The sequence below is a fragment of the Rattus norvegicus genome, chromosome 2 (assembly GCF_021556685.1).
Source record: "Rattus norvegicus strain SHRSP/BbbUtx chromosome 2, alternate assembly SHRSP_T2T, whole genome shotgun sequence".
Lineage (NCBI taxonomy): Eukaryota > Metazoa > Chordata > Mammalia > Rodentia > Muridae > Rattus > Rattus norvegicus.
The window spans coordinates 146,924,218-146,948,381 of NC_141535.1; the positions used below are offsets into that span (position 1 = coordinate 146,924,218).

Below are 24,164 nucleotides of genomic sequence, written 5' to 3' on the forward strand. Positions count from 1 at the left end.
ACTTAAGTGATCCCAAAAGTTCCACCAGAGAACTACTAATCCTGATAAATACCTTCAGCAAAGTGGCTGGGTATAAAATTAACTCAAATAAATCAGTAGCCTTCCTCTACACAAAAGAGAAACAAGCTGAGAAAGAAATTAGGGAAATGACACCCTTCATAATAGTCCCAAATAATACAAAATACCTCGAGGTAACTTTACCCAAGCAAGTGAAAGATCTGTATGATAAGAACTTCAAGCCTCTGAAAAAAGAAATTGAAGAGGATCTCAAAAGATGGAAAGATCTCTCATACTCATGGATTGGCAGGATTAATATAGTAAAAATGGCCATTTCACCAAAAGTGATCTATAGATTCAATGCAATCCCCATCAAAATTCCAATCCAATTCTTCAGAGAGTTAGACAGAATAATTTGCAAGTTCATCTGGAATAACAAAAAACCAAGGATACCTAAAACTATCCTCAACATCAACATTAAAAGGACATCTGGGGGAATCACTATCCCTAAACTGAAGCAGTATTACAGAGCAATAGTGATAAAAAAAAAAAAAACCTGTATGGTTTTGCTACAGAGACAGGCAGAGAGACCAGTGGAATAGAATTGAAGACCCAGAAATGAACCCACACACCTATGGCCACTTGATTTTTGACAAAGGAGCCAAAACCATCCAAAGGAAAAAAGATAGCATTTTCAGCAAATGGTGCTGGTTCAACTGGAGGTCAGCATGTAGAAGAATACAGATCGATCCATTCTTATCACTCTGTACAAAGCTTAAGTCCAAGTGGATCAAGGACCTCCACATGAAACCAAATACACTCAAACTAATAGAAGAAAAAGTGGGGAAGAATCTCAAAAACATGGGCACTGCAGAAAATTTCCTGAACAAAACACCAATGGCTTTTTCTCTAAGATCAAGAATCGACATGGGATCTCATAAAACTGCAAAGCTTCTGTAAGGCAAAGGACACTGTGGTTAGGACAAAACAGCAACCAACAGATTGGGAAAGGATCTTTACCAATCCTACAACTGATAGAGGGCTTATATCCAAAATATACAAAGAACTCACGAAGTTAGACTGCAAGGAGACAAATAACCCTATTAAAAATGGGGTTCAGAGCTAAACAAAGAATTCACAGCTGAGGATTGTCAAATGGCTGAGAAACACCTAAAGAAATGTCCAACATATTTAGTCATAAGGGAAGTGCAAATCAAAACAACCCTGAGATTCTACCTTACACCAGTCAGAATGGGCTGAGAGCAAAAACTCCAGCAACAGCAGTTGCTGGCAAGGATGTGGGGAAAGAGGAACACTCCTCCATTATTGGTGGGATTACAAACTGGTACAACCATTCTGGAAATCAGTCTGGAGGTTCCTCAGAAAATCGGACATTGTACTACCTGAGAACCCAGCTATACCTCTCTTGGGCATATACCCAAAAGATGCTCCAATATATAACAAAGACACATGCTCCACGATGTTCATTGCAGCCTTATTTATAATAGCTAGAAGCTGGAAAGAACCCAGATGCCCTTCAACAGAGGAATGGATACAGAAAATGTGGTACATCTACACAATGTAATACTACACTGCTATCAAAAACATTGATTTTATGAAATTCATAGGCAAATGGATGGAACTGGAAAATGTAATCCTGAGTGAGCTAACCCAATCAGAGAAAAACACACATGGTATGCACTCATTGATAAGTGGCTATTAGCCCAAATGCTCAAATTACCCTAGATGCACAGAATATATGAAACTCAAGATGTATGACCAAAATTGGGATGCTTCACTCCTTCTTTAAAAGCGGAATAAGAGTACCCTTTGGAAGGGATAGGGAGGCAACGTTTAGAACAGAAACTGAAGGAGCGGCCATTCAGAGCCTGCCTCACATGTAGATGGATGAAGCAAAGAAGTGCAGGCTGACAGGAACCAAATGTAGATCTCTCCTGAGAGACACAGCAGAATATGGTAAATACATACGTGAATGCCAGCAGTAAACCATGGAACTGAGAACGGGACCCCCATTGAAGGAATCAGAGAAAGGACTGAAAGGGCTGAAGAGGCTTGAGACCCTATTTGAACAACAATGCCAACCAACCAGAGCTTCCAGGGACTAAGCCACTTCTCAAAGACTATACATGGACTGACCCTGGGCTCCAACCTCATAGGGAGCAATGAATAGCCTAGTAAGGTCCCCAGTGGAAGGGGAAGCCCTTGGTCCTGCCAAGGTTGTGCCCCCCCCAGTGTACGGGATTCTTGTGGGGAGGGCAGTAAGGGGGGAGAATTGGGAGGGGAACACCCATATAGAATGGGAGGGGGAAGGGTTAGGGGGATGTTGGCCTACAAACCGGGAAAGGGAATAACATTTGAAATGTAAATAAAAAATACCCAATTTAATGAAGATGGAAAAAAACAGGTTATAGTCAATTTATTTATTCTATATTTACTCAACAAATATTTGTTAATCTTTTCTTAGTACATCCAAGTCTTTGGAGATCTGACATAAATGTAAGCTGGCAAATTGAGTAAACAAGAAGTTCTGTTAATATGGCCTGGAATGTTCATGATCAATGCTGTCGTAGATAGTCTCACATCTGTTGCTGTGATAAAAGACCACAACAAAGAACAACTTAATGGAGAAAGGGCATACTTTAACTCACAATTCTAGATTAGGGTGCAGCATCATAGGGAAGTCATGACAGCAGTGACTTGAAACAGTCACATCATATCCACAGTCAAGAGCAGAGAGTAATGAAGTCCACAGTCAAGAGCAGAGAGGAATGAAGGCTTGCATGCTTCCTTCCAATCAGCCTCCTCTCTACACTCATGCATCTGGAACCCAAACCCAGGAGACAATAGCATTCATGGTGGGAAGGTTGCTCACCTATTAAAGCAACCAAAATCCCAGGTGGTGCTGGCACTCGCCTTTAATCCCACCACTCAGAAGACAAAGAACAGCCAAGCCTACACAAAGAAACCCTGTCTGAGAAAGCAAAAAAAAAAAAAAAAAAAAGCAATTAAGATAATGCCCCAAGCCCACCAGATATGCCCACAGGCCAACAGGATCTAAACAATCCTATTAGCCTCTAGATTCAATCTTCTCTGATTATTCTAGATTGTGTGTGTGAAGCTGACAATGAAGAGCCATTTTTAGCCATATGTGGGCTGGTCCCCACCTCTTTGAAACAGGTCAATAGATCTAACTCTTGTATCCTAAGAAAAAACACATCTGGTCATGCATAGCTGTCAGCCTAGCTCTGGGCAGGTGAGGCAGGAGGATCTTGAGTAGTAGCCCCACCTGCCTTACAAATAGAATCTTATCAAGAAACAATTTAAGCCATTCTTTATTAATACAGATATATTAATACATATTAATACATATGTTCAACTAATACTTATTTACAGTTAACTATATTTAAAATCTTTACACTATCATTAAATATTCTTCATTTACTTTAACTTACAGAAAAGTTTAAAACCATTCTTAATTTGTGGACATTACAAAGGCAGCTGCAAGTTGGTTCTGGTCTATAATATGCCCTTTATCAACTCCTGGCTACATGGCTCAGGGGAGAGGTTTTGTTGTTACTCTGAAGAGAGGTTGGTACTGCATCTCTGCCCAGAACATTTTGATTAGGGGTACAGCTCAGTGGTAGTGCACATGATTTGGGTTCGATATCAGGTACCCCCAAAATACAAAAAAGATGACAGCTTCAGGGATGGGGGGAAGCCAATCATGTAGCATACTGAGAAAAAGGAGGAGGAGGGAAGGAGAGGAGAGGAGAGGAGAGGAGAGGAGAGAGGGAGAGAGAGAGAGAGAGAGAGAGAGAGAGAGAGACAGACAGAGACAGAGACAGAGACAGAGACAGAGACAGACAGACAGACAGACAGAAGTGACTGAAGCCATGAGGTCATCAGATCCCTCAGGACTCCATGGTGCATATGATTGTATATAAAGGCTTGCCAAGAAATAAAATAGTGACTTTGGAAAACTGCAAAATGCTTGAGCTATTGTTTGTGTGGGCATTGATCTTTGGCCATAAGGAGAAAAATGTGGTAGGAAGGAATGGCACAAATAAGGCATAAATAATCTTTTAGCAGATTGTCAAACTCTCCCCCAGTCATTGTCTCTTTAGAATAAGTTGGTTCTTTCCCCTTCTTTATAGTGACTTGGCAGAATAAGAAAAGAATCATGTAAAGTCTTTGTGTTGATTAAAATGAATTATTCTGTAGAAATGATAGCATTTTTCATTGAATGACTTAACCATATGTCTGTGTCAATGGGAATGTTGCCATATGTTTGCCAACCAAATGTCATAATTCATTTGGGTGGGATTTGTGCAGTGAAATCATGAGTGAAGATGAATAAAACATTATGTATTTCTATATACATTTAGAGTCTATTCTTCTAGATCTTTTCTTACATTTGCAACGGGGTTGCTTTTGCTGCCGTAGACTTGTGAAGTGGCCATCTGGGCAGTGTGATTGGAGAGCATCCATAAAAATGATTGATGAGAAGAAATAGCCAAATACTGCTTTGTATAGCGGCTCTTGTGAACTCATGCTTCATCTGTGATTTCAAAGCTTGAGATGGAAAAAGAAATAGAAGAGTATTACCTGCAGAGTCACCTCATGGAGCAGAGACTATTGCTTCTGCCTGTGTTGCAGAGCTACGACAGAATCCCATGTTTTACCCAGATGCTGTGAAGAGGAACATTCCCTTCATGTTAAAAAGAGACCCAGAGAACACACCCATCTGTTTGCTGCAAGGACATGTACAGGTCCCTTGTTTATCAGAAGAATCTGAAGTGTTAGTGAGAACTAAAGTATGCCAAGGAAAGAAATAAATGAAAATTATGACAAATAGTGTTTGCCACCTAAAAGGCATAGCACAGTGTATTATATCAATATGTTAAAACAATGCTCAGGAAGATGGTTGTGGTTGCTCTTGCATGGAAAGGAGAATGCAGACCATCATAAAGCATTTGGTATCTGCTTCACATTTCTCATTAGACAACCTCTTAAGTTGCATAGGAACTCACCACTGGGGCCTTATAATAATGCATTTAAATTTTGAGCATCCTAGGTTTCATGGTGAGGTGTTCTCATATTTATATTGCCTCAGTTAATAGACTTCTATGGAAGATATGCAAATGAAACAAAAGACTTGTGTTTGTCCCAACACTTACTTTTATTAAAGATAATAACTTCAAAGAACTCTATTGTAATCAGACAAGTTAAAAACCTGAAATGCAGTGAGACAGTGCTAAGGGAGAACTGTTAGAGAGAAGAGAATGGTTCATTTTTGTGAAAGAAATCTATGTTGCCTCAGGGTGAGCCATCATGGAAGTTGAGCCTGCAATAGCTGATGATGTAGTAGGTTGTAGTTTAATATAAAAGAAAGCATTAGAATTGGAGTGATCATTTGGATTCACTTCTCTAGTTCCTGTTTTTAATTATAAAACAGAAAACTTGCAAAATTATATTTATCATAAATACTTGACTTCAAACTTTTTCTGAAGCAGTTATTTGTGTGACTCCTGTCCTCCTGAGTAACCAGACAAGGCATGGGAAACACCCTCAAAATCACCTGTCAGAATCAGCATCATAGCTGCACTGAGCCTGGTGCTGACAGGAGTCCTTCTCTCAGTTCATGCTCTATCTCTGCATTCATAATAATTGAGAAAGAGTTATTTAGTTTTATTTTATGCACACGAGTAGTTTTCCTTCATGCATGTCTGTACACCATGTGCCTGTCTGTAGTGCACAAAAGGCCACTAAAGAGCATTGGATTCCTTGATTCTGGAGTGGCAGACAGCTGTGAACCACCATATGGGTGCTGGGACTCCAATCGAAATAGTCTGGAAGAATAGCCAGTGCTCTTAATTGCTGGGTCATCTCTCCAACCCCTACAATTATTTTTTAGCAAAGAGTCCTTCATTTTCATTTAGCTTGACCCCATAATCTATAAGGTTGTGGAGATGACTCAGTGGCTAAAGTGCTTGCTCTGCAAGTGTGGAGACTGAAGACAGGACTCCTATAAATACAGGGCAGTTATTTACCTGCTCTGCAGAGACAGGGGATCCCTAGGGCAAGCTGGGTAGCTAAAATAGGTGGAATTAGCAAGATCCAGTTTCAGTGGGAGACCCTACCTCAACAAATAAAGTGGAGAGAAGTCAAGGAAGGCATTGTTCTATGACATAACTTTTCCTGTGGAGACAAGAAAGGAATGTGTTTCAGCTTAGGATATGCCAAGACTAAGTTCTCTGTGCAAAGGGGATTTATTTGTCCCAGAGACAAAGCCAGGAAATAGAGGATGAGGGAGAAAGGGAAGGGAAAACGGGAAGTGGGGGATGTATGTCATAGGACAACTGCCTCTGAATAGAGACTGCCTCTAGATCTGACACATAATAAAATGGTAGTTCTTAAAGGGAAAAGGGAAAACCCTGCTGCGTTAGGACAAACTGTTTAAACTTGCTTGGGCGTGTTAATTAGGCAGCCAAAGGGGGCTTTTGATCATTGGACTTCAATACTTTGATAGCTGGACCTTGGTAGTCGTCCTCAGGAGGAGGAAGTGGCCAAATAAGGAAATAGACCTTGGTGGCTAGCTGTAGGTTTTTAGCAAACCAGAAGAAATGGGGGAGAAGGGCAAGGCCTGCCAGAGCTATGGCCATCGTGCTATGGCTGGCTAGAATCTCTTCAAGATGCATTATACTACTCACCCCAGATAGGGAACCCAGGGCAGAACAGAGTGAGGATTACACTGAAGTTCAACTTGGTGAATCAGTAAGGTTTACTGAGGATGCCAGCAAAATATGGATGAGAGTTTTTACAGGAGAAAAAAATGAGTCAAAGACAGATGCATCACTAAAGTCCACACTATACAGCCTGCAGGCTGCTCAACGTGATTGAGAGTGTCCTTTACAGGTGCCTTGATTGGTCTGAGCCTCTTCCATACATCTTGACTGGTTTCTGTTTCTTCCAGGCATCTGGCCTGCCCTAAGAGTCACCTTTATAGTTTAGTTAGTATGAGAAGAATTATTAGCTTTTATTGCCTATTCTGGAAGTGAGGGACCTAGTAAGTCTATTCAGTTTCAGGGACTTCCTAAAGCCATTCTGAGTTCCTGACCTTTATGTTTAAGGAACTTGTTTATAGGATTGAATGTTTCAGTCTCCAAGTAAACTGTTACACAACAGTCAGTCATCAATGTTCATTTTTTGCCTCCATATACAGACACACATATATACATGTATGCCCCGCGCTATCTCGCCAGCAAGAACACGCGGGACATACAAATCCTACTGCAGCTAAACGTTTATTGTATCTTAAAGAGAGGGCGCTGGGGCGCCGGCATGGCGCGGCTTATATACACCCTAGCGCGGCGCATCCACACCTGATTGGTCGCTTACCCATGATCTCATTAGGCACGCCCTGGAGTGGGCAAAGACCTAGCACAAAGGCACTCTTGCACATGCGCACACAGTTAACTTCCTGAAAGGAAGTCGGCTGGCGCGGCGGAGGCCAGTGCCATCTTGTAATGGCGAAAGCTATCCCGGCTTTCCACATGGGGCGCAGTGGAAGCCAGCGCCATCTTGTGGTGGCGAATGTTATTGCGGCTCTCCACACATGTATATACATATATGTACACACATATATAGGCATGTATACATATATGCATATACACATATATACACATGTACACACAACACACTCATGAAGGAAAGGAATAGAATTCAATGAACCAAATGCTATTTCTGTATGCTACTCTAGCCACGAAAGGAGTGCTTTAATTGGACATAATGCACAAACATAACTGCATGTGTATAGATATATGCTTACATATTTATACAATCTGTTTGGCAGCTAAGAAAGAATTAAGATGTAGAAGTAGTGTAGGACAAGAAGTGGGTCTGTAATGTGTAAAAAGAAAAGGGCCATCAATATTATGAGGCTACAGCAAAGTTGACAATAGCGCTAATGATGGTACCTGTGATTGGTGTTGTGTGGGGCAGTGGAAAAGGTCAAAGGATCAAAGTAAAGGAAATCATAGTGATCACTCTGAGTGCATGGCATGCAGTCATCCACACCAGACACTCTCTATTTCAGAGAGTTGGGAAAGGAGATGCACAATCATAGTAAACCTTAACAAGGTCACAGAGGCCTTCCAGTAGACAACAGGTCTGATCTTCATCAGCCACTAGCAACATTATGTTTGTTTGGTAGTCAACTAAATATGTATCAGACACTACCAGGTGACTTCCCGATTAAGGTATTTGTTATTAAGCACAATGACTGTAAGTAACAAAGTCATTTGGAAGTCATAGAGTCCAAGGCAATGTCATGGTCAGTCCTGCTGGATGACATGCATTCTGCTATGGTACTAGGAGAAAGCAAAAGGCATACAGGCTTTACTTTATTATGCTATTCCTAAGCAGGAGACCTGAAAAGTTAAAGATGTAAAAAAAAAATTCATGAACAAGCAGTTTTTGGCAAGTACTCCTTTTCTATGTAACTATGTTTAGGAGTTATGTCCACTCTGGACAGTTTCACATATGTTATCAGCTTTGTGAATTGTAAACATATCCACTTATAGTTAGGATGTTGATATTTACAGAAGCTTTATAAGTTGAATACTTCTGTTTAACCTGTTACACAAAACTTTACCAACCTAAAGAAACATTTATCTCACTTGGTCTCCTAAGCCAGGAACCTGAGTATGGATAAGCTGGGTGGTTATATTCAAGGTTTCTTGTGGAGTTACCATCAAGGGATAGGCTGAGGATTAACTTGTAGCTTCTCTGCTTCGGTTGACTACCAAGTTGAGCAGACTAAAGGGAGGGCCTATTTAAAAGTAGTTGGCTGGATATCTGGAAGACATAGAGGCTGGCTTTGCCCAAGATGAGAAGTTCAGAAGCAACAGAAGCCTCAGTCTATAGCGATCTAGCCTAGAGAGTGAGTCACCATCACTTCTTACGTTCTGTCCATCATTCTTGCCAGCCATGATGGATTGTGGGTGAAGAAATCCAAATGTGGTTGTAGAAAGGTATGGTTCACAGGAGTTATTCTGAATACTAGTTGTCACAGACATTGAGTAAGTTATCTTACGTTTTTGAAACTAGACATTCAGATTTTAAAAGAAAGTCAGTCGGGCTAAAAATCCTGAGTTATCTCTATTTTATTAGGTTTTAAACATCTGGAATCAAACGTATGCTTTTCTTTTTCAGAGTTTTGTAGAAATCTATAAATTAAGTCAGGATTCGCAGCTCATTAGTGGAGAACTTGCTAAGAACGAAGTGCTAAGTTAGAGCTTTGCTATCATAGGCAAACAAGTCTTTATATGATATATAACCAGCCTAAAAATAAACCAAGGTTTTTATTAAGTATACTTCTTAATAAAAAAATAAGAGATTGTACCCATCTCTTACATGAAACCTATTGAAGAAGCAGGGTGAACTTCTTCACAACTTCAGTTGAAAGAAAATATATCTCTGAGACAGGTTTGGGATTTGATGTTGACAGGACATACTGGCTCATTCATTATTAGTCTCATTGTGTTTTTCTTTAGGGCTAGTCTCAACGTGTTTTCCTTTAGTCTGTCTCCTACCACTGTGAAAGAGTAAAATGAGAAAGGTAAGATTCTAGGCTTCCCTTGCAGTTTGAAGTACAGTCATGCAGGTCTAGTCATAGAACTATGGCTGAAATTCTATGCGATTTGCAACTTATGAAAAGATAGAAGACCCTCCTTATATAAACTTTATCTTGATATCCAAGCCCACCATTTTGTCACAAAGCTGACTTAATTTCTGATTTCACTGAGCTCTCAAACTAAGTCAAAAGCTCTCCAGCTCTAGACTTCTTGTCACATGCTGGATAAAGGCTTGTTTAGCACTCCCCCTGTCCTCTTGGTTGGGTTTCCTGTTCCTTCAAGTTATAAGCACTCCTAATCCTCCTTGTGAGTTCACTTTAAAAGATATTAAAAATAAAGCCAGAATAACACTACAGGGGAGGGGAAGGATGCTGAGAAATATTTGTGGCTTATTGAGTAATCATTGCTAAACAATTTTTTGTGTATCATAATTTTCTACATTAAGCTGTTACAGGAATAAGGCAGTCCATAATCATACATCGTTTTTATTACTATTATTGCTGTTGTCATTGTTATTGATACTGTTGTTGTTTTACATTAGTTTTTAACCACAGTTGAAAGTCCAGACCCCCTTTTCTTCTCTTCATAAATTGCACTTAGGGCCCATAGTGGACAGCCTTCTCTGGACAGCCTTCTTGGCTGCTTGGTGGGCTGCCTGTATTCCTGCATTAGCTCATTGTATTAAGGTTTTTCTATGGATGTCAACATCCATGACTCTCACTTTCATAAGTCGTTGCTGGCTGTTGTGTCAGGTCTAGCTTCTCTAGCTCCCTGTCCTAAAATCCTGGTACCAAGACTTTGGGAATCCATGCCCCTAGCATCCCTGGTATCTTGGGAGCTCATTCCTTGAACAGAAAGAATCTCATCTTCCTCGGGAAACTGTGGTCATATCAAGATTTTTTATCTGATATAAACTCTGTATTTTGCGTATGTAGCAGAGGAAGACCTTGTTGAGCATCAATGGAAGGGGAAGCCCTTGGTTCTGCCAAGGTTGGACCTCCAGTGTAGGGGAATGTGAGGGTGGGTGGGAAGGAGGGGGTGGATGGGGAGGAGAACACATTTATTGAAGAAGGGGAGGGGGATGTGATAGGGGACATGTCTGGGAAACTGGGAAAGTAAATAATATTTGAAATGTAAATAAAAAAATCCAATTTAAAAAATCCCTCATATTTCTGAGGATTTCTGCTGTCCTTAGATCACACTTCTGAACTTGAATCATGTTTTCTCAAAAGTAACTTGGACTATTATAAAATAGCACTGGGCTTCTTAAACTTCCCTACATTTTCAAACTCTTTTTGCATGAGAAATTTCTATGTGATTTGGAATATATAAGAATGTAAAATGGATATGCAAATCAAACATTTACTGATATCAAACTGTAAATTCATCTTAAAATAGTTCTTGTTATACATGTAATTTACTATTTGTTAAACATGAAAGCAAATTTCCATACTAATGAGGTGAATATACTGGGTTTATTTTTACATAAAGAATTAAATCTTGGTAGAATGTTTGATATTGCAGGACATAGACCACCAACTTTAGTGGTTATTTTTTTTAGTTGATTGATATTTATTTTATGATCATCAATGTTGAGAACATTGGTTTTAAAAAATATACTTTACAAAATGGCAGAAATAATTTTATTTAAGATGTTGGAACTTCTATCCTAATCCCAAGTCAAAATTCATTTAGCAATATTTGATGACACTCAATTCAGCAACTCAGATAGCAGTTTATAAAATTAATCAGTCTATATATAACACTATATAACCCAAAACTACAAAATGGTACCCATATACAAAAACTCATGGTAGGGAAATATTAAAAGTTGTTTCCCATACTTAAACTAGACTGTTTCTATAGGAACATTCTATATATGTAAAATATATTACATAATAAACATAATCCATAATTAAAATTAAATTAAAAATAAAACTAAATTAAAATAAATAGGAAAGACATAAAAATAATAAAGCCCAGCTAATGCCTTTGACATTTATATAAAAATAGCAATAAGAGCACTTATAAATTATATAAACTGAGTTTCAGCTGTTGATTTATACCTGTTATTCGACTGGCATTTTCCCATTATTATAGCCAAAACATAACTACATCTATCAAAAGACTAGTAGCCCATATTTATTTAAAGACAGTAGAGCAGCAAATAAGGGCCTTTCTCCTGCTCTCCTCAATCCATGGTTTAGAAATTGACAAACCGTAGGCTTGCATATTCAGTAAAAACACTGAAACCTATACAGTAATCTTGCATCTGAGCCAAGGTGCTTCTGCTTATGTTTGTCCACATTGCTTACCCAGAAGCTGTGCAGAAGGCGAACTGTGCTGTGCGCTCAGAACTAAGATTGGAAGTTGTGGAATAGAAACTCTAATAACACTGTAAGGAAATTTTTAGTATGAAATCATGTCAGCAAAAATATCCCGATTTCCTATAACTCTCATAGTTGACAATAAGCCATTTTCCAGACATACTGGGATAGAATTTGGGAAAAGTAAGGGGCAGATTTCTTTTAAGCCTCTGTAATACTTAGAGCAAACATACCGAAGCCTGGGTGCATTCTGACAAAGAGGGCAGAAATGTGTGGATAATACAGAAGTCACTACCAGTGCTTTGAATGGGGCTGATGTATCAGTGGGCACTGCTAACCACAAAGGGGAAGGTCATCTTTGGAGAGGGACAGAACCCCTAGGAAGAATGTGCCTAAAGCTGTTGACTAACTAGCTGATGATATAAACAGGCAGTCATGTCCAGCTACTCCAGAGGTCATGAACCTGGATGCGCTTTATCACCACATTCAGGAAAAACAGGAAAAATAGTCCCAAATAGGCTGGGTTAGGGACCATGTCAATAAGGCAACTTCTGGGCAACTTTTGATTGCAATAACATTAGAAAAATAGATATGTGATTCCCATAAAGAGATAATTAAATAAGAAGAAAATTATCTGCTAAGTTAATATTTAGGACTTTTAAATTAATTCCTGTTTGCAGAATATGTATAGAATACATAGAGTCTAAATTGAGCTGTAAATTAAGGCAGTCATGAGAGACCTAACCATATCCAGAAAATAATTTTATTAAGACAAAAGATGATCAACCTAAACATTAAGGTATGCTTTAAGTGATTTCTTTTTAATTTCCCACTTTTCCAAATATCCCAAAGTTTCTATGACAAGGATATACCACTTACATAATATAAATTGATATAAGTATTTTCTTACTGTAACAATATCTCTAATATAAACATTTTGCAGACAACAATCAAGAAAAGCTTCTCAAAATGATTAATTGTCTGGAAATGTAGTCAGGCTTCATTGCAGATTACCATTCATTTGATAGAAGGAGAAACCAAAGGATCAGATTGGTGGCAATTTTCTTGAGCTCATTTAATTTTCTCTTTGTGTTGTATTTTTAATTACAGTGTCACAAATGTACTTCTACTAAGGGTATAGACACTTGAGAGATGTATAGTTCATTTCGTAACTATGTATTATATGCGCTGCAAAAAAACCTGCAAACTTTCAATTGCTCATGATCTGACATACTTGAAAGGAATTATCACCATCTAAATTGTTGAGAAAGTGAGTTGGGATTGTCAGGAATTCACGTACCCAAAGTTGATAACCTAGCATCGATGCACCATGCACAGCACAGAGTTTCAACCAATTTCATTGCTTCTGGGACTCTACACCCAAACCTTGCTGCTCCCCTTTCCAGCAGGCACATTGCCAGTTTTTAGTGCTGAGGTCGTTTGCAGTACCTCCATTTTGGAACTATCAGCTCATCTCTGGGTCACTAGGCTTTTCTTTCTCTTTCCAGAGGAAGGATGCTTCCTCCTGTGATCCATATTCTTAGATTCCTCTCTCCTTCTCTTCAGAAGCTATTATTCTTTGGAATCCCATTACTCAGGTTTCTATTTCACTGTCTTTTCTTCTTCATTTGAGTAGTAAGTCAACACATATCCATAGACATGCTAGAAGAAAACACCAGCTTATGAAAAAGAAAATTAAGGGTGCTTCCTACCTGTGGCACAAAATCTACAAAGGCAACTCAATAGGAAAAGAGCAAATTCAGAAAAGGATTATTTTTAAATTTTTAATTTAAAGGCCATTTAAAATGAAAAGCTAATCACAAATTAATGAAACTATTTCCAAGGTATATGTCTGTCTGTCCATCTATCTATCTATCTATCTATCTATCTATCTATCTATCTATCTATCTATCTATCTATGACGGTTATGTAATATGTGTAATACATATGTATTTTATTTGTGTAATACATATATATTTTATATGCATAGTACATTTATACAATATATTAAATAACAAATATAAACCATATTATTAAAAATAAAAAGGGAATTAAAGTCAATTAATCGAAAATAAACAGGAAAGACATAAGAATAATAAAGCACAGCTAATGCCTTTGACATTTGTGTAAGAATAGAAATATGAACACTTATAAGTTATATAAAGTGAGTTTCATCTGTTAATATATACTTGTTATTTGGTGAGAAATTTCCCACTGATTATAAACAAAAGTATAACTACATCTATGGACAGACTAGTAGTTCATTTTTATTTAAATACATTCTGACAGCAAATAAGGGTTTTCTTCCCATTCCCTTCAATTCATGGTTTAGAAATCAACAAACCATGGGCTTGCAAGCCAAATGCAGTCCACCACCTGTTTCCACAAAGGAAGTATTATTGGCACTCTGCCATGACCATGCATTTGCATATTGTCTAAGGAGGCTTGTATGCTAGATGAAACTTAGAAGTAGTAAAGAGGCGGTATGGCCTTAAAAAACTTGACATATTTATGATGTAGCCCTTTACAGAAAATGTTTGAAGCACTCACCTATAATATTCAACTTACACAAAACCCACAAATATTTATCAGTTTTTAAGGGCTACTCAGTTTTCTATAAAACAATAAAAATTTAAGGATAGAGATCTCTTAACAGAAAGGAACTTTAAAAGTATATTTTGCAGTCCTGTGACCTTATTACAAATATCGAATAAATAACAGTAATCTTTTGGTACATAGGAGGCTTTTAATATATTTTCTTACAAGCATGACTCACAGCCCTGAAAACAATAACCACAAAACTGTTTTCTGCTTTGAAATATGGTCTTCCTAAGCTACAGCTCGCAGATCTTTATACTACCTTCCGATTGTGCGAGTATGTAATTCCCAGTAAAACAGAGTTCCCATTAGACGAAATCTATAAAGCAGACCCCACTGCTGGTGATAATTTACAAGTGAAACTTCCGTTCCTTTGCACAGTCCCTCATTGTCTCCCTCAGAACCACAGGCTGAAAGAGTTGGAGGAGTCACCGCTGCAGAGGGCTGATAGGCTTCAACTGTGTCAGCGGAAGTGGTGTGTTGTCATCCCTGCAGGGGGAAAGGGGGGCTCTTTTCATCCAGTGGTTTGTGAGGAAAAAGAAAGAGAGACAAATTCTTTGTAATGGAGCTAAGCAATTTCTCCTATTTCTATATTTGGTTCTCTGGAACAGAACGTTCTGAGGAGAGGAATCTTAAAAAGACAGGGGTTTGAGATGGCTCTTTCAACCAAGAAAACCTAGATCAACTAAATCTCTCTAAATGCTTCCTTCCTCAAGCTTCCTTTGTACTTTCATCAAATAAAGTCATGCTGCAGAAGGAACACGGGGCTTCCCATAGATGAAGTCTCTGGCAGATCCGAGACCCAATACCAAGAGGAACACGGGTCTTCCCAGTAGATAATGGTCTCTGGCAGATCTGAGATCCAAGAGAAAAGTTCAGATCATTTACCTTTAAGGGAAGGGACTTTGACCTTGTTTTCTAAAACTGACTGAAAGAATTAACATGTGGCAAGCCATTCAAAATGGGCATATAATGGGATGGGTGCAAATCTACTGAATTATTGTGCTCAATCAGCCTGGTCTCTCAGGACATCTCAGCCCATGACAACTTCTTTATGAATAGATTTTATTCTCCATATTACGAGTATATTAATTTATTTGCCAAGTGTGCTGTGCAACACCAGACTGATAAAAGAGACAAATGAAATAATAGTTGATTCCATTCTCCTGATATGTGTGTGTTTGTGTGTGTGTAGATTTTGTAGAGGTTGAATGATTTTCAGAAGTTATTTAATTTAAAATTATTCCATGAACATTATTTTTAAGGACAATTGAAATAAGAAAAAAGGATATCAGTGCACAAGTAACCCAGACAGGCACAGTCACTGCAGGAAAAAGATAGCATAATTTTCTGCTTTACCTTAGTTGTAATTTTAAGATGCTCTTGATTGGTTCTAAGATAACAAAGATTCAAGATCTCATCAAGACTGGTCAAGTACTTGTTCTCCCAAGATGGCTGCTCACTGGGTGATAGGGTAGTATATGAAGTAATGTGAAATGTGTTGGCCATCCAAAGTGTAATACCAACCCTCTAAAGCAATGACTGCCTGAATTAGAAAATACTTTCAGAGAAGCTTCTTGTTGGTTATTTTTAAAGTATCTTTGATAAAACCCTAAACCAGATAGGTGGTTCTAGTATCAGAAATTCAATTACTTGAGATATATCATTTGAGAACTCTGCAGAGTCATTAGCCTTCTGCTTTAAAATTATGATATAGTCACTACCAACTTACTCTAGGCATTTTCAAAATTAGGGAGTTTAGAGTGATTTGTGTACCTGCAGTTAGCTGTGGGAGATCTACAGACATCATTAAATCAGCTCCTTTGTATGAATGGGCTGTGCAGCTGAACCGTTTTCTGCTTGAGAGCTTTAAAACTCACCTTGTAGCATTCCTGCTTTCCTTGAAGGCCCAGAGCTGCAGCTCATAAGGAACTTAGCAACTGTTCTGTGAATGCGAATGTGAATATTTATTGAGGATCTCTTATCATAATAAATATCATGAACCATGAAAGGTTAGCTCTAAACATAAACCAGATGTGGTACTGCCCTTTAACATTTCGACTTAGTTCTGTAAATCCTCATAGCATGCGGCAGACAATGACTCAAAAAAAAAAAAAAAAAAAAAAAAACAAGAAAGAAAATCAAAACTAACCAAGCAAAACTCTGATACGAGAATGTGATTGACTTTAAAATATGTATGCTTTAAACCAAGCTGAGTAATCCAGGCCTGTTAGCCTTACTACTCACAACACATACATTGCTGGGTGCATAGTTCAGTGGCGTGCCACTTAATTATCATAGTAAACAAGTTGTGTTCAAGTTATGTAGCAACCCTCCTAAAATTTTTTGGACCCTTGGCTTCATTTTGAATCATAATACCCCATGGATATCTTATCTGTGGGAAATAATTGGGATGTATTAAAAACTCCTACTGAAAAATACCAAATAGAAAGCTTTCAAATTTTAAAGAAAATTTTTTTTCTGTTATTGAAAACGCCATCAAGCTTCGGTAGTACCATCTACCTGTCTATGTGGATATCTCTTCTAGATGGGGCTGTTTGGCTGCTGGGGCTGGGTAGTAATTGATAAATATCTGGTGCACAATGGCATTAATGGGTGTTACTATCTATCCACTGTCTGTTCATTATCCTCTCCTTGGAATGCATCAAACTGCTGGAGAGGGCAGCCAGGACTTCAAGGCTCTAACTCTGCTCACCTCTCTGCTGTAAAGAGAGGGCTTTGCTGTTCAGATTCTCTTCCAGGTACCTTGTACAGCCCTGGAGGTGGGGCCAACTTCATCACCACTATTTTACAGAGTGGCAAACTAAGGTTAGGAAGCTCCACGGACTTGTCCTAGGACCTAGATAGTTGCGGAGTGAGGTCCCAAGCTTGAAATGACAAACTACACATGTAAGCTGGAAGCATTTTCTTTCAGGTTATTAAAAAACACATCTTTGTGCACAGCCCAACAAAGAATTATTAACTGGATATGGGTGAGTTGGGAGTCCCCCCAAAGATCCTGGAAGTGGGCTTGGCACCACCCAGAAAGGTATTTCAGAGTCCCAACCCTTTGGAGCCATAACGTAGATGAGCCATCCAAAAAGATGTCATCTCCACAAGAAGAGAGCAAAGCATGATCATAGCAGAGCTTCCTCCTCTGGCTCAAAAGTTCCTCTGATTATGTTGTTATTAAATTCTACTTGAGAAGGAAAGCTGGGGATTATCTTGTGGGAAAGTACCACTACCCGTTTGACTGCTCTACAATCAAACACCTAGGTTGTAATCCTGGCTTTGCCACTCTTAGGCAAGCTACTGAACACCTGGGAGCCTCAGTTTCTTCATCTTTAAAATGGGCATAAGAGTAATTATTATTATGAGGGGTAATTGAGATAGTGCATGCAAAACACTTGGCAGACATTAAACTGGCAGAAAGTTGGCAGGGTTCTAGCCAGCTATATTAAAGTTTGATTCAGATATGTCTCTGAAGAATTATATAAGCATAATTATACCGAAGCAGTCAGTAGTCGACCACAAAAACTCTTCCTCCACTAAATGGCAGAACCAAGGCAGAGAGAAAGCACCATTTCAAAAAGGCACAGGATTATACTGAGGTCCTGCCTGGCTCTGCTGGCTGGAACTCGCCGCTGCGGACACCCACTCGGGGCCCGCAGCCAAGAATCTGGAGCAGGTTCACTCCCAAATGGAGCCTTAAGTACCGCTGTGACTTGGAACCATAAGCAACACTGCTCAGTTCTCCCTTCAATGAAGGCGTTTAAAGCAGAGGCTAGTGGCATCCGATAGCAAGCCTGGCCACTTAGCGCCGGTTCTCTTGACACAAAACTGATCCCCACCCCTCTGTGCCCCTGGGCTCCCGCTGCCAGTGCAGTACTCTGACAGGTCTTGCCATCTCTCCTAGCAAGGAACTAGAGAGACTCGGGACAAGTCCAGGCATCATCTCGCATCCCCGTGCAAGTGAGCGGAGCCAAGACTTGAGACTGCCCTTCCAACCAAGCAGAGCTTTGGGAAGAGGCAAGCCCGGGCAGCCCCACCTCCCCTGATGCCACGAGCTCCCGGTGGCTCATCGCAGCCTTCTTCCTGCAAAGATCAAGTTAGGAACTTTAGGTTTTCTTGCAGACCGGGAGCAGCAATGAGTCCTAGCTGCTCCCTTTAAGGGACGGTCGTGACTGGGCTTAAAGAAGTCAGACTCCCTCCAGAACACCAACAAAGGACTATATTTAGTTTGCAGCACTCCACCTAAATTCCTTCTTTTCCCCTCTCAGCTTCAGATGAACAGGCCTGGGCAGTGGGTGGAAGGGGGCGGGGAGCAGGGGAGAAGGAACAGCTGGGCCTCCGCCTCTCCACTCAATCTCTATAAATAACCAATCCTAAGCGGAGGCGACTTTCCAGCCAATGAAGCTGTCTAAAGTGACAAAACCTCGGGAACAGCCAATGGGAAAACATTTGGGGGTGTGAGACTCACATCCTGGGGCCAATGAGTTGGGAGTCTGGGAGAGGTAATTTGAGCTGGCGTGTGGGTGTGCGGTGCGAAACCTTCCTACTTGCAAGCCCCGAACCTGCTCTGCCGACTGAGCATGCCCTGACTGGGTGCGGGAGCCGCGGGCCTTCCGCGGGGCTCGATCCACTAGCCTGGTTTTGGCTCTAGCCAAAGGGGAGGTAGGATGACCCGGCAACTCCTGCCCCGAAGGCTGTGGCGACCCACAAATTCCCACCCGCTAGCTCCTGGTCCGGACAGGGACTCAAGCCGAGTTCTTCGAGGGGAAATGACACGGGAACATAGTGCCAAGTTGGGGCCCGAGCCTCTCTATACCTTCCCCGGCCTGAAAAATGCCCTGCAAGTGTATGATTCTTAGAGGTGCGCAGCGGCCTGGGTTTAGGAATAGGTGTCTTATCCTTTAACAGCGGAAGCCGACGAGGAGGTCACAGCCAGCTGCTGTCTGCTGCGCCCTCAGGAGGCCCGCGGAGCCCAGACGGTGGTGGTGGCTTGGGTTTGGAGAGCTTTCCACCTACAAGCACAGACAAGCCGGGTTGCCCAGTTCCAAGATTCGCGCCGCCCCGCCCCCGCCCCGCCCAGTCCCTGATTGCCCCTCCCTCTACCACGCCCACTCCCGATGCGGCGGAAAAGCTGGAGCGGAGCTCGGGCGGGGCACCGCGGGCGGCGCACTGGGCATGCTCCGCTGGGCGGGGAGGGCCGGGCTGCGCGCGGCGAGTAGGAAGCCCTCGCCCAGCGAAGGCTGCGGGAGAGAGAGGAGAGAGTGATGGGCCGCGGAGCTGGACGCACGTTCCGTGGGGACTCATGCCACGCGTGTCTCAGCCGGACGCACAATTAGCAGCCGCCTCTGCAACCAGCCGCCACCGCCTCCCGGCCCTCCCAGGCTGCCGTGGCGAAGAGCTCCAGCCGTTGTCTTGCTCCGACTGCGCGCATTGTCCTCAGGGTCCTCCGCCAGGACTGCTGCGGGGCCCGGGACCCGCGCCCTAGGGACGCGCCCCCGCTGCCGGTCGGCCCGGCGCGGGGCTCTGCTAGCCTGTTGGCGAGCCCGTGCTACCGGGCTAGTCTCGCCAGGGTTGTTCCTGCGGAGTTGAGGAAGGGGAGAAGTCCACCCGCCCGCCCAACCCAGCCTTCCCCGGCGCGCAGCCCCGACGGGGCCGCGGCAGGCGCGACGAGGGCGCCGACGGAGCCATGAGAGAGTACAAAGTGGTGGTACTGGGCTCGGGTGGCGTGGGCAAGTCCGCGCTCACCGTGCAGTTCGTAACAGGTTCCTTCATCGAGAAGTACGACCCAACCATCGAAGACTTTTACCGCAAGGAGATCGAGGTGGATTCGTCGCCGTCGGTTCTGGAGATCCTGGACACCGCGGGCACGGAGCAGTTCGCTTCCATGCGGGACCTGTACATCAAGAATGGCCAGGGCTTCATCCTCGTCTACAGCCTGGTCAACCAGCAGAGCTTCCAGGACATCAAGCCCATGCGGGACCAGATCATCCGCGTGAAACGGTACGAGCGCGTACCCATGATCCTGGTAGGCAACAAGGTGGACCTGGAGGGCGAACGTGAGGTCTCCTATGGCGAGGGCAAGGCCCTGGCCGAGGAGTGGAGCTGCCCCTTCATGGAAACATCGGCCAAAAACAAAGCCTCAGTGGATGAGCTATTCGCAGAGATCGTGAGGCAGATGAACTACGCGGCACAGCCCAACGGCGACGAGGGCTGCTGCTCGGCCTGTGTGATCCTGTGAGGCGCTGTCTGCCGCCGGGCGCTGGCCACGCTCTGTGCACAAAGCCAAACGCACCCGATTCTCTTAATGTGATTGTCTTCTTGCTTTGAGATTGGAGACGACTTTGTTGTATTGGCTGGGATGTCCGAGGAACCTGGCTGACTTGTGTGGCCAGCATCCCTAGCCTTCAGCTGTGGTCCGAGGGGGTGTCCGTTGCTGAGCATCTGAGACCCTGATGGAAAAATGGCTCTATACAGCGTGTACGTTCCTCGTTGATTTTGGTTAATGCATTTTTCCCCGTTAAAGTAGCCATTAAGGCTCTGTATTGGCTGCTTGACACCGGCAAGCGAAAGTTTCAAGCCTGGAAAAAAAAATGGGGGTGGGGAAGCAGAGGAAGTGGAGGGGAAGGAGGCAGTGGGGGAGGGTTCCCCCAAGCAACTGTTCACAGTTCCAAGTTTTAACACAAGGAAAGAGGTCCCAGAAAATCATACGAAGGAGCCAGAAGAGGGGACAAAACTTTTTTTTCCCTTGTTTTCCAGGATTATTTGGAAATTACGACTAGGGGTTCCTTTTCTGCCAGCTTGGAAGGGCAACCCAGGGACTGATTAGGATTCTGAGGATGTCTATGCAAAGTTGGGTTCTTGTTACAGTGTATCCAATCTGAAGTATTGCACATGTGAACTGGGACTGTTAAGCACTGATGCCAATACAGTGTGGGGTGCCAGGAAGTGTCTGCTGATATTTGTGGGAAAAAAAAAATCTATTTTGATTACCTACTGTATCAAAGGGGAGTCTGGGGGGAGAATGGTAGTATTTTTTTTTAATCAGCTGTGAAAAATGTTACAGATCTGCACATTTTTTGTGTGTGCTATTGTGTGTATGTATGTGTGTGTGAGTATAGCTTTTTTTTTGTTTTTTGTTTTTGGTTTTTTTTGTTTGTTTTTTGTTTTTTTGTGGTTGGCAGTGACAGATTTTGCTGACTAGCTTTTAAAAATACAATACAAAGACTTTGTAAATGTGATTCAGGGCCCCCAGCACCCCTGTGTCTGCAGAGTGCCTTCAAACTCAGCTGTTCCAGCCGGTGCCAACCTGTGAATTCCCACCGTATCCCAGAATCTGCTGTTCTGCTTTCCCCAAAACCACTTTAAGTATCTTCCTGAAAGAGCCAGGACAAATAGGACCTGTTATTCCATTTGTTTCATTAATTTTAGCTTTTTTTTTTTTTTTTAATGTTAAGCCCATAAGTCTTGAATGTTTTTTTCCCCTTCGTTGTGTTCAAATTTCAGGTTTTATCTCCCCTTTTCTGTTGTTTTCAAAGTGTCTTGTTATTTGTTACAGGGTGTTTCCTCCAGAAGCAAAGAGCAAAATTTGATTGTGATGTACCAAAAGAATTCTAACAAGTTGTAACTTTTAATTCCACTCATTTAGTCACTGTCTCTTCATTTTAAGATTTTTAATACAAATGTCATTTCTAAAGAAACCCCAAACTATCTGTGTTTTTGTGTTTCATATTCAGTGATTAACGGTCTCCAAGATAATGGTGCCAGGTGGAGTAGGTGGACAGGGCCAGTTCCATGATGCCTTCCAGAGTTATTTGTCAAATTTTGAAAATAGAATTATTCCCATGAAAAATTGGATAACAATGTTTCCAAGGCTTTAAAAGTGGAGCAAAGTATGAAGGCCCTAAGGATCACAGGGTATGACCATGGCCTCTTGACTCCCCAGATAAGGAAGTGTATGGTACTGCTATGGGGAAGAGGAGCAGTGAACTTCACCGTTAGTAGCAAAGGGGCAAGCCCCACCCCCATCCCTACCCCTACCCCCCTCACGCGTCCCCCAGCTAACCAGGCCCTCTTAGATCTGGGAAAGTAACATGAACTGGCAGAGTAACGTGGGTACTTTCTATGTGTCTTGGTTCCATGTTGTCTGTTTCTGTCCCACACCAAGTCAGAAGGGTTCTTAACTTTGATCTCACACACCCTGTGCTCTGCAGTGTATGGAGTGCATTATCCTAGCCATTATTCCAACCCTTCCACAGCTTTTACTTGGAACGAACAATGGGAAGAGGAGTTCCTTGCTCTCCTTATAACTCGTAAAAGTTTAGAAAGTAGGAGGCAATGTGTGCTGGTGTTTTATTTGTATTTTTCCTGGGCTCTCCCGTACCACAGTCTTTACAGAATAACAAATTATCTTTAAGGTATTATACCATAAGTTCATGAGGCAAAGCTGATGTCTGAAGAATCTTAACTAAGGAATTTACTCCTTGGACAAAGCCAAAAGAGATCACAGGTTTCTTTAAAGCGATATCAATATATATTGCCTTATTTTTTTTTCTCCATCCAAGTTGCATCTCACCATTCAGTGGAGAGGAAGAACATTTTGACTGTACTGGCCTTTGTTTGTTTTCCAACTCTGATCTCATATCTCCATTAGTGTCAGAAACGGTTGTACTTCCAAGTCTACAAATTGAGAAATAATGTTTTTACGAGAGTTCATTCTTACGTTTGAACAAATGTATTTGCTGAAGGAGATGAAAGTGTTGCACATTTAAAGCGTTGACACATTTTGAAAATGTGTCAAGCACTGTTGGAGGGGTTGCTCTTTTTAATGCTTTTGGTGGCCCTCTTATTATTTGGAAGGCTTTGAACAAGTGTCGCCAAGCATATAGCTAGGAAATACTTGAAGGTGGACAGTGAACTAGATTGCTGTCATTAATTACCTCCCCAGAAGGTTCTGGGAGGTCACGGAAGGCAGGACAGGTTTTTGAAAACATGTTTCTACTGAGTACTGTAAAATAATCTTTGGATTGTACAATTAAAGCTGCTGCAGGAAAATGGAGCTCTGAGTTGTTTGGCTTTCGCCTGTTATTTTCATGGCAAAATAGACACTCGGCTCAGCCTCTTTGTTTTTGCTTCCTTTCTGTAAGAAGATAATGTTAAGGGTGACAGCTTATTGGGCTAGGAAGAACCTCATCTAGTGCTGTGCTGTGAGGCAATAAAAGCATTTGTCTCAGTGTAAAAGTAGGGCTGGTTTAACTGCTTAAGGAAGTGAGTCAGGGTGGGAGGAGTTTGTTGTAAAGCAGTGTCACCTGTCAAAACAAATTGGGAGGGAGAGGAGCTTCCCAAGAGGGTAACAACTGATCACTGAACTTGACCCCTACTCTGGGATCTCTCTCTCTCTCTCTCTCTCTCTCTCTCTCTCTCTCTCTCTCTCTCTCTCTCTCTCTCTCTCCTCTCTCAATCCCACCCCCCCCACACACACACACGCTTTTCCTTTTGGTTTCTGCCAGTCAGCCCAGTTTTCTGTCATTTCAAAGCATTATTTTTTGCTCATTTATAAAGGCCTCAGGAGAGCTAA

General features: G+C 41.7%; 1 protein-coding gene and 1 long non-coding RNA gene across 3 annotated transcripts; one reads left to right on the forward strand and one right to left on the reverse strand.

The window, feature by feature from the left end:
• Positions 1 to 12,729: 12,729 nt before the first annotated feature.
• LOC147996271 (uncharacterized) lies at positions 12,730 to 19,606 on the reverse strand. Of its 2 annotated transcripts, XR_015671734.1 has the most exons (3): positions 19,407 to 19,606; positions 16,459 to 16,523; positions 12,730 to 15,067 (listed from the first exon to the last, which is right to left on the reverse strand). It is a non-coding gene; the product is annotated as an uncharacterized LOC147996271 (long non-coding RNA). The 2 variants fall into 2 exon arrangements; XR_015671733.1 differs by lacking the exon at positions 19,407 to 19,606 and having other exon boundaries at positions 16,459 to 17,641.
• Positions 19,607 to 20,276: 670 nt separating this feature from the next.
• Rap2b (RAP2B, member of RAS oncogene family) lies at positions 20,277 to 20,828 on the forward strand. Its single transcript, NM_133410.1, is given in 1 exon segment — positions 20,277 to 20,828. A coding segment is annotated over 1 exon segment (552 nt).
• Positions 20,829 to 24,164: the final 3,336 nt, after the last annotated feature.